Below are 12,787 nucleotides of genomic sequence, written 5' to 3'. Positions count from 1 at the left end.
CCAACAGTGGCAGCGCACAAAAATAATGCACAGCAGCATGGCACTTAATGGCAACTCCACAAGACCTTTGGGAAACTTTGACTCTAATACCATGAGGAAATGTAAAAAATATTAAACTATATGAAAATATAGTATGCGTCCACCCTTTATAATGGATAGAGAGATGTGATACAACACAATAAAAAAATTAATCAATTTTTAGGACTTGAATTTATCTATTACATTCTAAAATAAAGTTCAGATTTTTCTATATGTTATGGTATTTTACCAGAATTCTCTGACATAAATTTCATATATAAAATAGTCTTAAATGTCCAAAAATTAAAAAATTAGATTTATAAAAATTTTGGCAAGGGTTTATTATACTTTTTGAATGATATTCTGACATTATGTATTTTATGGTATTTTTATAGACTTTAGAACATTAAAATCATAAAGAAATTAATTTTATAATCCAGAAAAATATAATTGTGAATTTATTTAAATGTTATAAGTGAATTTTTTACCTTTTTCCACTCCTAGAATTAGTTTCCATATTGGTAATCAGCCACACAAATCAAAGGATAGAAAATCGGGTGGCTTTGATTGCTCCAAGTTCAAAAGATTATATTTAACAATCCATAAAAGGCTCCAAGCAGAAAATTTTGAGGGTAGTCCCATGTTTACCTATAATAGCCATCCACCATTTGGATCTGTAAATAGAACCCCCTTAAAAGAGCACTTTGGATTTTTTTTCATTATTAAGATTAGTGGAGTGATTTCCTCATTTCAAATCTCGTTTGGGTTTGTTCTTGTACTCCAAGTCTGAAGGATTAGAGTGACATTCATACCATGACATGTGAAGAAAAAGCACTAATTGGCCCTTAGGCACATGACATCTTCGTCTTTGTCCTTTTCCCAGATCATTGTCACCCGTAGCCTAGGTTTTTACCATCATGCATGCCACCTCTAACTCCACAGCTTGTTGGTGTGTATCCACATTCATCTCCTTCACAGTGACGATGGTGTAGATAAATCTTGAGCCAAAGTATTAAATATATTGGAGAAGTTGTTCTCTAGTAATCCCCATTACTCATCAATACTAACTAAATAACGGTTAAAGCTTCGATGATTTTCCATACCTAAAGTCATACGAGTGTCTCAAGCAGACGATGTATTATACAAGTATGGTGACTAATGATATGATGGAAATATATGTGGACAAAAGTCCAATCACACATTTCATATCTTGTTCCATTTTCATGAATAGAACTTAATTCATTATAGTGCAAGTGTGATGCTTATAATGAAGTCCATGAATACATGATCTGACTTTGTGAATTATGATGATATCGTAATACGAAGATCACTAGTCTTTATGCATGCGTTATAAATAATCTTATTCGAAGGATAATCGAGAAGGACATTGAAGTATCTGCATAGAATATCATTGTCTAATCTCACTCATATGATGAGTATGATCGTTCCTGTAGCCATTAGTGTGGAGACACTAAGGATAGATAGTGGGTGCTCTTTAGTGGAAAGAGTTCACTGAATTAATCCATACAAATCCCTGAGTGGTATTATACCGAATTTTCAATCAGGTTGATTCAAATCACGGTTGTGTAAGTGATCCTTAGACTTGATACACTAAAGACATCTTGTGGACGGACGGTTGTACTTTGACTATGGCCAACGAGTCTCTAATCATAAGATTCTAAATGGTCTTAGTTCGAGTGCATCAATAAGTTCATGAAGATGATTGAGTGGTCAAGATGGGATTGTCCACTCTTGGTATAAGAGGTGGCAGCTCACAAAAGATGATACGATGAAGTCCTTAGCCAAGGTAGAGAAATATCGAGAGAAGAGTTCTCCGATGATCTTCGAACGCATCAGTACTAACTCGGATCACTGATTAGGGTTTGATAGTTGACCATACTCTAAGTCATCCTAGGAGCATCAAGTGGATGAGGGATTATAGATATATTGTAATCGATGATGAGTGGATACACACTCATTTATATCTTCTAGAGCACGAGGTGTAGCTTGGCACCCCACATGTTGGAGACTCAACCTATCAATTGGGTTAAATTGATCTGATAGTAACTAATCTATATGATGATATAGTTAAATTATTTAAAGGCCAATAAAGGTTACTAGGCCACTAGAGTAGTTAACTGGACTGATACATGGGCCTAGAGGGTCACACACAAATGGTCTTTGGACATCGGAAGAAATACTTAAGTTTGAAGGCTTTATGAAAAATAACCATAGTATAAATAAGGGAAGGCCCTTAACAAAATTCACCCAAGCCAGAATTGTTCAGGGGCCTTCCCCTTCTTCTCCCTTCTCCCATCTCCCCATGGCTCTTCTCCATTCCCGATGCGATCAGAATGACATAACGACGATGATGGATGTTGAACAAAGCTCGTTAATGTGAAGGAGGAGATTTGATGTGTCGAGAACCGTGTGGATTCTTCTAGAGGCTGCACACATGAGCAGCTCCACACAACTCATTCGAGGACTGAACGATTCATGGACGTGATCCATGCCGAGGTGATTTATTACAATGTTTTTAATGATGTCATTACGATTTATTAAAGTCTTCCGATACGGATCGTTTTGAGTTCTTCATCCAGATGTACGCCTCTAAAAACCTACATGATAGACAAGGATCCATGAGAGAGTTCAAAGACATTCTTTATCTTCTAGAGAATGAGGTGTAGCTTGGCACCCCACAGGCTAGAAATTTAACCTATCTATTAGGTTAAAATAATCATTTATTAATTAATCTATATATTGATATTGTTAATTAATAAGGTTGGCCAATAAATATTATTAGACCTTTAAAGTTACTTGGTATAATGATATATGGGCCTAGAGGGTCGCATACATAAGACTCAAATGGATGTTGGGAAGATATATTTTGTCCTAAGTATTTTTATAAAAAATTCTTGTTAAGCATAAATAAGGGGGCACCCATTTTAGGTGCCCCATCCCAACCAGATTTGGGAAACCCCTCCCCCCCTCCACTTCTTTCTTCTTCCTTGCTTTCTCCCTTCCCTTACTCCACAAGCCCTCCTTGATGGTGAGGAGATCCACAAGATCTTCAAGAAGTGGTGAAGAAGGAGAGGATATCCATCCACCTATTATTCACGTGGATACTTCTAGAGCCCGGTAAATTGAAGGGCTTGAAGAAGCTCTTTCAGGAAGCAAGTCAAAGGTGGAAAATTTTCCCTGCAAGTTACTTCATATTTGATATGTTTTAGAGATCAATTTTGAGTTGATCATAAGCTTACATTGCATTTAGATTCATTTCATGTACCAAGACCATAGCCCCACAACCCAAAACTCTCATGGATTGCCCATTTGAGGATAATGGATGCAAACAAAAAAAGTAAGTTAATTAGGTGATTAAAAGTCTTTTAATCACCCAAAAATAAAAAAAAATGATGGCATGTTTAACAAATTTACCATCAATATAAGCATAATTTAGATTAAAAAGATATTTGGAAATTTACATTAAAAACTAACCATGATGCCACCAAAAAGCTAATAGATCCATGTTAGATTACGCCTTCTCACCTATTGCCCTCCATTTTTTAAATGGACAGAGACACTTGTTCAGACTCAACTAACATGTTTCAATATGTAACTTTCTCCAAGTATATTACCTGGTGAATGAAAACATATGTTATATGTTCTTATATATAAACATAAATCTGACCACTGGATCAAAATCAAACGGCTTGGATTTTTTGTGCCCATGAGATATCATGAAGCAATGTGTCCCTACAATTATTGGCCATGTGGCCCATGATAACTTAAAATTGGGACAGCGAAATCTGAATTGAGTTAACCATCCCAATTAATGTCCAGTATACAAGTTCACAACTTTCTAAGCCACCTTCGTGGAACCATTAACCCCCAAACACATCCAGAGATTCATCCCATCAGCCCAGCTATGCTCTCTTTGTGAACCGAGGCACATATCCAAGAAGCCTATAAATCTTTAAATAAATACAAATAAAGCTTCAAAGTATATTTTTATCTAACAAATCATTTCTTTATAAAATAAAGGTAAAAATATTCTGAATCTTTTGAAAAATCATGATGGCTCGAGTGTATTCGAAACAATGTTTGGACTTCCTTTTTATGCATAATATTTTCTATTTTGATTATTCAAAGATAGTGCAAACTAAAAGCAACATGTTATATAAATAATACAATATATATGAAATAAATGATTACATGCAGTATTTAAATCCAAAATAATTATAATTGACATGTAAACTTATATTTTTGAATGTATTTAAATGTATTCTCACTGAATTAAATGATTCTATTCCCTTAACAATGACAATAAATTGAGAAGGTATCAGACTTACTGCTACTTCTAGGTTGGTGATGATTTGATTGTCTAGGGATGCTGACATGAATATCCTTGTGCTTGTGGGGGTCCATATTGAGTGCGTAATATTGTAATTGGAATTATACGTGTCAAGCCATTTTCCCAAGTACTCTTCAATTCACTTTGTGATGCCAAACAAGCATCTCACTACTATGCATGCTAGTAGATGTACTTATGGTAAGCAGTGGTAATTGACCTCGACACAAGCATACATCAACAGCTACCTTCCACTATGAATGATGAACCACTGCAGAACTAATGCCATTCCTTGCCAGTTCGACTGAATGTACAGGGGCTAATAAGCACAATACATGTTTTTTGCACTGTCCATTTACATTGACTTCTGATATATTTTGATGGGAATTTATTTATATTTGTGTCACTAAAGTTATAATGTGATACAAAATGTCCCTTTACTGATTTGTACGAGTTTGATTATACAATAAAAATGCATTCACCAAAATAATCACATTTAATCACTGTTTGGTTAAAGAACTAGTTTTTTTTCCATCTGTTTATGTAATGTTCTAGGACAAGTTTTTAATAATCCTAAACCTAAACTCATCGACATTCAACTAAGGTGGCATGTAGGACACGGCTGGATCGGTCTACAAGCACGACCCTTGGGTTGGTCGGCCCTGGCACCCCCACACCACGTGTTTCGGCAAATCTATTATAATTTTGTTTATTTAACAGGAAGCCTATAAGTTGCTCTACAAAAAAAAACCTCTATTTCTTTAGGCGTGATGGTTCTCTTACCTCACAAAAGCCGACGCGGCGACGATCTTCGAGCACGAGGAGGCGAAAATAGTACGAATTCTTGGCTTCTTTCTCAATCTTCCCGCATCAAATCAGACTCCGCGTCAATCCGGACTGCAAAATGCTGACCTTTTGAGCGTTTTCTTCAACAGTTGAAGGTTAGAACGATTCCAAATCGGCCAACGAAGTCTCCTAGGGTTGCGCCAATGCGGACTCTGGCATGAGCAATTCGATTGGAACGAGGCGTTCAGATCGAGGATACAAGTAGAAGCGCACGCTTTACTCCTGAGAGGTAGAGGCGATGGAGGGAGCGTTGGTCAGCTACGCTGCCTGCCGCCAGCTTTCGCAGCTGCTCGCTGTCGTAGCCTTCTTCCACGTCTCCGAGTTCGTGCTGGCCGTTGCCACCCATGGCAGATCCAAGATGTCGATGACTTGTGAGTGTATTCTTTGCTCATCTTCTATTTATGCTTTGTAATCATTGTGAGCTGCGGCGATCTCGATTTCCAAAACCTCCGACGTGAATCAGGCGATTCGGCTTCCCGAATGAAGGAACAAATTCTTAATTCATAGAAATCGCCTGGATCCGTAGAAGAACCTTCTCCCAAATTTAATGCATTTGGAATTAACATTGGATAATATTAAATATTGTTGGGGTTGGGGATCATCTGTTTGATTTAATTTGCGCAAATTTTCTACTCTGAATGGTGCCGACAGTCGATTCTCAGTTGGTATGATTAAAATCCGTCATCTCTCAGACAAAACAAACTGTCGGTAAATGTGTACCACAAACAAGATTAAAAAATATAAATTTATCAACTCTTTTTTGTTTAAAAATTGGGATTCTCACCGTGTTTTCTCCAGCCCTGTTGATTAGCAAGCAATACGTTATTGCGATGGCTTGTGCCTTGGTTGAGTATGCCATGGAGCTTGCACTGTTCCCGGAATTGAAGGAGCACTGGTGGATCAGCAACTTCGGCCTGGTGATCGTGTTGATCGGAGAGATCATACGCAAGGCTGCTATTCTCACTGCTGGGCGTGCTTTCACTCACAAAATCAAAACCCAGCGAGAAAATAGCCACCACCTCATCACCAGAGGAATTTACGGGTACATCTTCGATTAAAACGCCTGTTCATCACTTCAATGTAAAATCTTCGATCAAAATAAATTTGAAAACTTTAATTTTTTTCATATGTTTTGCCACAGATTTGTGCGGCATCCAGGGTATTGCGGGTTCTTTCTGTACGCTGTTGGCACGCAGGTAATGCTATGCAGTCCCATCTCCATCGTCGTCTTCGCCGCAGTCACCTGGCGGTTCTTCTCCACCAGAATTCGGTGAGCTCCTGTCCCTCCCTGTGTTTAAAGTAATTAGACCAATTACCCAGGTGAAAAAAATATAAATACATTAGTTTTCACTTGAAATTTACACACCCATAATTCTAAAAACGCTGAATTTTGATTCACTCAGGTACGAAGAGTTCTTCCTGAAGCAGTTCTTTGGGGTGGAGTATGCGCAATACGCGGCGCGGGTTCCCTCTGGCCTCCCATTCATCAAGTAAAGACGCCCTTCTTCTTCTGCTGAATCCCAGTGTGTAAGTTCTACAAAGCGCAAACAAACCATATAAATGAAATTAACTATATCATCATATCACATCTACGTGCTGCACATGATCTGATAAGGGGCGGAGAGGCTGCATGGTTTTGGTCAGCTCCGCCGCCATGTCTCCGGCCAAGAACCCCTGCAAGACTCTGAAGCTTCTCTCGGTGGGGGGCCTGCCCATGGCGCCGAGCTCGGCGGCACAGCGGTAAGCCTCGGCCGCCCTGCCGCCGCAGCACAGGGCAGTGACCAGAAGGTCCATGGCATGGCCATGGGGGCAGCAGCCCTTGCTCACAAGATAACTCCACAGGTCCAGGCCCAGGTCAAGCCGGCGGCCCTCGCAGAACACCTTCATCAGCGCCGCCGCCGTCCTCGCCGGCGGCACAAATTCCCTCTCCTTCATCAGCCGGAACAGCCCGGCGACGTCGCTGAGCCGGCCGAGGAGCCCCCTCAGCGCCGTGTGGTAGGTGACGTGATCGGCGGCGATGCCCTTCGCCTCCATCTCCGTCATCACCGCCATCGCAGAGGCCGGGTCTCGGGCCCGGACCTGCGCAGCCATCAGGGCGTTATAGGCGCCGGCGTCAGGAGCAATCCCTCTCTGAAGCATTTCATCGAACAGGTGGCGTGCAAGCAAGGTATCTCGAGCGATACCGGCGCCGTGAATGAGCGTGGTCATCGTCTCCAGAGTAGGGGAGAGGCCTCTAGCTTGCATATCCTCGAGCAAATCCATGGCCGCGCGGACTTTGCCCTTCTTGCAGTAGCCGTCGATCCTGATATTGAAGGAGACGGAGTCGATTGGGAAGCCGCGGAGGAGCACGTCGTGGAAGAAGAGCTCCATGGCGGGGAGATTCCTGGTCTCCTTGAACCCTAGGAGGAGCGTGTTCATGGTGCGGACATTTGGGGGAAATCTAGGGCAGAGGCGGCGGAAGACGGCGCGCGCCGCCAGCACATCCCCGCGGCGGCAGAGCGCGCGGAGGAGGAGATTGAACTCGTCGACCCCGAAATCAAGCCCGGAGAAGAGCTCTTCCAAGCGGTGGAAGGCCGCCATGGTCTCCTCGAAGGTCTTGAACTTGGCGTAGCGGGAGAGGAGAATGGAGAGGGAACGGCGGGAGAGGAGGGAGGGGAGGGGGGAGGACTTGACCTCCTCGGCGAGCTTCCAGGCTTGGTCGAGGTCGCCGGCGCGGGAGAGGGCGAGGAGGGCCGTGTCGAAGGCGAGCGGGCTCGGCCGGAAGCGGCGGAGCGAGAAGCGGAAGACCTCGGCGCACTTCAGGTGGTGGCAATGGCCGCGGAAGAGGCGGCGGAGCACCGGATCCACCTGCTCCGCCGTCTGGAGGTGGCGGCGGAGGAGCGGATCCAGCGCCTGCGCCGGGAACGGGTGCTTGTTTATCAGCCTCACCACCCGATCGACCATCTCCATCGCGCTCACACTGTCCAATCTCCCCTCCCCCGCCGAGGGAGTTAGATTTCAGAGCCTGATAGCGGGTTCGGATCTGGAGGATCCGATAGCCGCGCTTTGAGTGGAGGAGCGGAGGGAAGGAGAAAATTGAATAGAGGATTGATTGATTGGGGGGAGATCTCGTCGGCGGCGGCGCTGGAAGAAGATCGCGAGCGGAATTGCGCGGCGGAGAAGCAGGACTAATTGCAGTTTTTGTCGCCAATTGGAGGTTTTTTGCGTCCAATTGGAGTTTTTTGACGAGTTCTTCGGCTTAGGGTTTTGATCATCGGGAAATGGCTCTGCGAAATTCGGATGAAACATGAGTTGATGCTTGCGAGATGCCGCCGGCCAGATCGGGGAGAAGCTCCCGCGCGAATCTCAGAGATTTGAGGTCGCAGATGGCTGCGAAGATCGGCCCCGACAGAGCGCAGCGCTACTTTCGCCATCTCGGCAGATTCCTGGTTCAGAAGCTGAGGAAACCAGAATTCGAGGCGCTCTGCGTCGAAACCCTTGGCCTGGAGAACGTCGGCCTTCACAACAGCCTCCTCCGCTCGATTCTCTACAACGCCTCCCGAGCCAAGCTGCCAGCGAAGAAAGCCCCTTCCGGGCCTTCTCCTCTTCCCCGCCGATCGTCGTCGCAAGAACACGATCGGCGGCCGATCGAGGCTCCGCTGGGAATCCAACAGTCCGCCATTCGCGCTTCTTCGAGCTTCTTCTCCGGCGACGGCGAGCTCGGCGACAGCGAAGCTCTGAGGAACCGCATGGAGAGGATCGCTTCAGGGGAGGGATTGGCAGGGGTGACCATGGACTGCGCCAATCTCTTGAACAACGGCGTGGACGCCTACTTGAAGCGTCTCGTCGCGTCCTGCGTCGGCTTGGCGAACGCCAGATCCTTCTCCAATCACCATCTCTCGGTGCTTGATCTGGCGGTCGCCATTGAAGCAAATCCTCAGCTCCTCGGCCATCGCTGGCCTCTGCTGCTGGAAAAATCTCGCCTCCAATTTTCCGAAAACTAACCCAAGCTGTTCATAAATCTGGGTCGACCCAACTAATCTTCTTTACATTATTTGGTCCGAGGTAAGTGCTTACGAAGAATTTCTCCCCCGAATTACTGATTATTCTTTCAGGAGAACCGGGAAGGAGAAGAAGATCTGAAAAGCCACTCGATAAGAGAGGTGGGCAAGCTCGATCGAGCCCGCTCTGCAGTCCTCTAATGGGGCTTCAACAACGACATATATATAGAGAGAGGGGGAATTATAGAGGGGTTTTTCTCTACTTGGGAAGGCAGCGGGCGGCGGAGACGGCGGCGCGCCGGCGGTCGTCGGCGGGGCTCTCCGCGTGGATCTCCGCCAGGCGGTGGCGGCGCGGCGGCGGAGCCGCCGGGCTGTCCAGTAAGGCCTTAGAACGCGAAGAGTGCTTGCGCTTGGGCGGCTTCGTCGACATCTCTATCTCCATCCTTAGAATTTCCCACATCACCTGCACGTCCTCGTACCCACACGTCTGCACATCATCTTCAAGCTTCTCTATTCCCTTCTCCGACCCTGCCATCCAACCATAAACCATGTCAGCCACCATATCACCTCCATCTCTCTCTCTACCCAATTCATGCCAAACGATGGTGCTAGAGAGAGAAAGAGACTGACCCTGTTTCCTGCCATGTTTGGGCCGCGCGGCGGTGGCGACGGCGACGAAGGCTCGCTTGACTGGCGGCAGGACGGCCTTCTCCCACCAATCCATCACATACCACTCAATCCTTCCCACCTTCCCCGGCTTATATAGCAGCGGTCAGCGGCGAGGAGATATAGATAAGTCTAGAGAGAGAGATACATGGAACATGATTGGTGCTAGAGTACTCCGCGGCCCGTCCTCCACCTCTCACTAGATTCACCGACCACGTTCCCATCGTGAGTCTGTCGTGAAAAAAAAGGAAAAAAAAGGAAAAAAAAGGAAAAAAAATTTTTATGCTCTTTCCTGGCGCTTTCCTTTGAGGCTATCTTGGCTTGGCACGTGCTGGCACCACCAATTGGACTTTGGCACGTTGACCATCGTCTCTCTCCTCTTGATTCTTTGGCGTTTTTTTTGAAAATCCAGGATTGACTCATGGAGAATCCAGTTATCCGCCGGTCGTCAGCGGAGTAATCGCCGACCACGTGGGTTGCTGGTCCGACGCAAAAATAGAATTTCGGGGTTTTTATATAATTCCTCGCAGTCAATGTATTCAAATTGTAATTTCTTTCTGGCCGACATCTATTAATTATTGCGAATAACATGGGCCTGTGACGTGTCGGATGGGGAATTGGTCTAGTTTGGGTAGTGACGTCAGCTGTCCGAGCTGGCGAAATCTTAGTGGATTTTATTTTTTTGCTCTCGTTCCACGTGGGTGTGATCACGTCATTGTCGCGGGTTAATGGCGTCAGGGACCGCTTCATTAAGATCTGAGAGCGCCACGTCGGCCCAATAAATATCTAGGTAGACGATACCCTTTCTCTGCATCTTCTTCTAAAGGGGGAACGGCAAACCGCCAACCGCAAGTCATTCGTCACGGTGACGAAGACGGTGACGGACGATGTGACGAAACCTTAGTGAAGGGTGACGTGATGGGACGGCCGTCACGGATTTTGAAGGAGAGAGATATATAACGAAAGTGACACGGATAAAGAGAAGAGGGAGAGAGAGATAGAGATACCAAGAGAGAGAGTAGAGGGAGAGAGATTGATTGAGAGAGAAACGAGGGAGTGAGAAAGAGAGACCGCTTTAGGGAGATAAGAGGGAGAGAGCGATTTCTAGAGATAAGGAGAGAGAGAGAGCAATTTAGAGAGATAAGAGGGAGAGAGAGAGACAGGAGAGAAAGAGAAACCGAAAGAGAGAAGAGGGAGAGAGGGTTAGAGAAATAAGAGGGAGATAGATAGAGAGAAAGGGGGGAGAGAGGAGAGAAAGAGAAACTGAGAGAGAGAGAGGGGGGGAGGAGAGAAAGAGAAACTGAGCGAGAGAGAGGGGGAGAGGAGAGAACGAGAAACTGTGACAGAGAAAGGGTGAGAGAGAGAAGAGGGGGAGAGAGGAGAGAAAGAGAAACAGAGAGAGAGAGAGACTGAGGGAGAGGAGAGGAGAGACCAAGAGAGACACACCCAAGCACAGAGAGAGCGACCGAGGGAGTGACACCTAGACACAAGGAGAGAGCGAGATGGGGAGACCGAGAGAAAGGCACAAAGAGAGAGAGAGAGAGAGAGAGAGAGAGAGAGAGAGAGATCTGTAAAAAAAAAATTGTTCATTTCCTTTTGTCCCCGGCAACAGGGGACACCATTTGGTGATGGGATGAGGGAGGGATGAGCGGGTCCTTGACATGTAGACATGGTCGTTATGTTCTTTTTGTGCGAATTCTTCGTTCTGTTCGGTTTTCGTAACAGAACACAAACAAATTCGAACAGAACATCGCACAGACCCGTGTGCGGTTCTTTTGTTTGTTTTGTGTGAATTTTTTTTCTAGTTTTGTGCGAATGTGCGGATTTATGCGAATCGTGCAAATTTTGTTCGTTTTTGAAAAAAAAGTACAGACAAAGAACAAGTCCCTTTGTGGTTCTTTTGTGTGATTTTTTTGTTCGTTTAAAACGAACAGAACAGAACAACCATGTCAAATGACATGTAATGAAATGGTGACCGATTTTGTCAAAAACCTGGGATGCGAGTTGGGACGACAGACGTGACGAACTCAATGTCATGTCCTCGTCAGTTACCACTGATCATCTGTCGCATCACGTCCGAGCCATCCCATCTAGGACGTGTCTTCCCCTACTTGTAGATAGGGATTTCGGATTTGTTCTGGTAAATTGAATGTTCTATCTGATCGAGCATTCAATCAATCAAACATGAACCTCTATCATTTGTGCCAGAAAATTGCTTCGTACTCATTCTATTTAACTATCCAACCCACTGCTCGGATTGGATTGCATCAAAATTTTCAAATTACTAAAAGAACATATATGTATAATCATCAAATGAGAGAGAGAGAGAGAGTTAGTGGGAGAGAGAGGACGAAAGAGAGAACAAAAGAGAAAGAGAGTGTGTGCAAGAGAGAGGGAGAACTCGATAGAGAGAGAGAGAGAGAGAGAGAGAGAGAGAGAGAGAACTAGAGACTGAAAGAGAGAGAGAGCATGCAAGAATGAGAGAGAAGAGAGCAAGCGAGTGGGGATCAGGGTTTGGATTGAATCAAAACGATCAAATTTTGATCGAATGTTTCAATCAATTCGAAGCATATTCGATCTGAATAGATCAAAAAATTTTATCAGTCAAATCTAATTGAATGAAATATGAATAGAACTTGACCAAAAACATAAGTAAAAAATTTATTCAAACATGTTAACTCTAACAAAGGCAACATTATCAATGTCACCTGTCAACGACATTCCTGATGTCACCAATGGACGGGCATCATCAACTGAGAATACCTGACAGATATACATCCGGATCGTCCCAGACGGGGACGATGGGTGGGACAGGAGGAATTCCATCTAGTGTGTCGTCCATAATTTTCCCCGGGACGAAGGACGGGACAGTTTTTCGTCCAGGGAGTGAAAAACCGTCCCGTCCAATATCTCCCAGACGATTTTTCGT

At 44.8% G+C, this 12,787-nt stretch overlaps 4 protein-coding genes across 5 annotated transcripts; 2 read left to right on the top strand and 2 right to left on the bottom strand.

The window, feature by feature from the left end:
* Positions 1-5,089: 5,089 nt before the first annotated feature.
* On the top strand, positions 5,090-6,798 carry LOC144705609 (protein-S-isoprenylcysteine O-methyltransferase A-like). The gene is made up of 5 exons (XM_078578382.1): positions 5,090-5,200; positions 5,302-5,583; positions 6,011-6,254; positions 6,354-6,482; positions 6,616-6,798. The coding sequence occupies exons 2-5, from the start codon at positions 5,451-5,453 to the stop codon at positions 6,704-6,706; spliced, it is 597 nt and encodes a 198-aa protein (XP_078434508.1). The 5' UTR covers positions 5,090-5,200; positions 5,302-5,450; the 3' UTR covers positions 6,707-6,798.
* On the bottom strand, positions 6,283-8,161 carry LOC144705589 (Tetratricopeptide repeat (TPR)-like superfamily protein). 2 transcript variants are annotated; one of them, XM_078578355.1, is made up of 3 exons: positions 6,800-8,161; positions 6,579-6,725; positions 6,283-6,500 (listed from the first exon to the last, which is right to left on the bottom strand). In XM_078578355.1, the coding sequence occupies exons 1-2, from the start codon at positions 8,159-8,161 to the stop codon at positions 6,699-6,701; spliced, it is 1,389 nt and encodes a 462-aa protein (XP_078434481.1). In that variant the 3' UTR covers positions 6,283-6,500; positions 6,579-6,698. The 2 variants fall into 2 exon arrangements, with proteins under 2 accessions (XP_078434481.1, XP_078434489.1); XM_078578363.1 differs by having other exon boundaries at positions 6,579-6,722.
* Positions 8,162-8,517: 356 nt separating this feature from the next.
* Positions 8,518-9,598, top strand: LOC144705603 (uncharacterized). The gene has a single exon (XM_078578374.1). The coding sequence runs from the start codon at positions 8,518-8,520 to the stop codon at positions 9,193-9,195; it is 678 nt and encodes a 225-aa protein (XP_078434500.1). The 3' UTR covers positions 9,196-9,598.
* Positions 9,327-9,957, bottom strand: LOC144705622 (uncharacterized). Its single transcript, XM_078578390.1, has 2 exons — positions 9,823-9,957; positions 9,327-9,720 (listed from the first exon to the last, which is right to left on the bottom strand). The coding sequence occupies exons 1-2, from the start codon at positions 9,914-9,916 to the stop codon at positions 9,452-9,454; spliced, it is 363 nt and encodes a 120-aa protein (XP_078434516.1). The 5' UTR covers positions 9,917-9,957; the 3' UTR covers positions 9,327-9,451.
* Between the last annotated feature and the right edge of the window lie 2,830 nt (positions 9,958-12,787).

Source organism: Wolffia australiana, chromosome 1 (genome assembly GCF_029677425.1).
Source record: "Wolffia australiana isolate 7733 chromosome 1, ASM2967742v1".
Lineage (NCBI taxonomy): Eukaryota > Viridiplantae > Streptophyta > Magnoliopsida > Alismatales > Araceae > Wolffia > Wolffia australiana.
The sequence above is the reverse complement of the archived record's forward strand: the minus strand, read 5'-3'. Positions and strand labels throughout refer to the sequence as shown.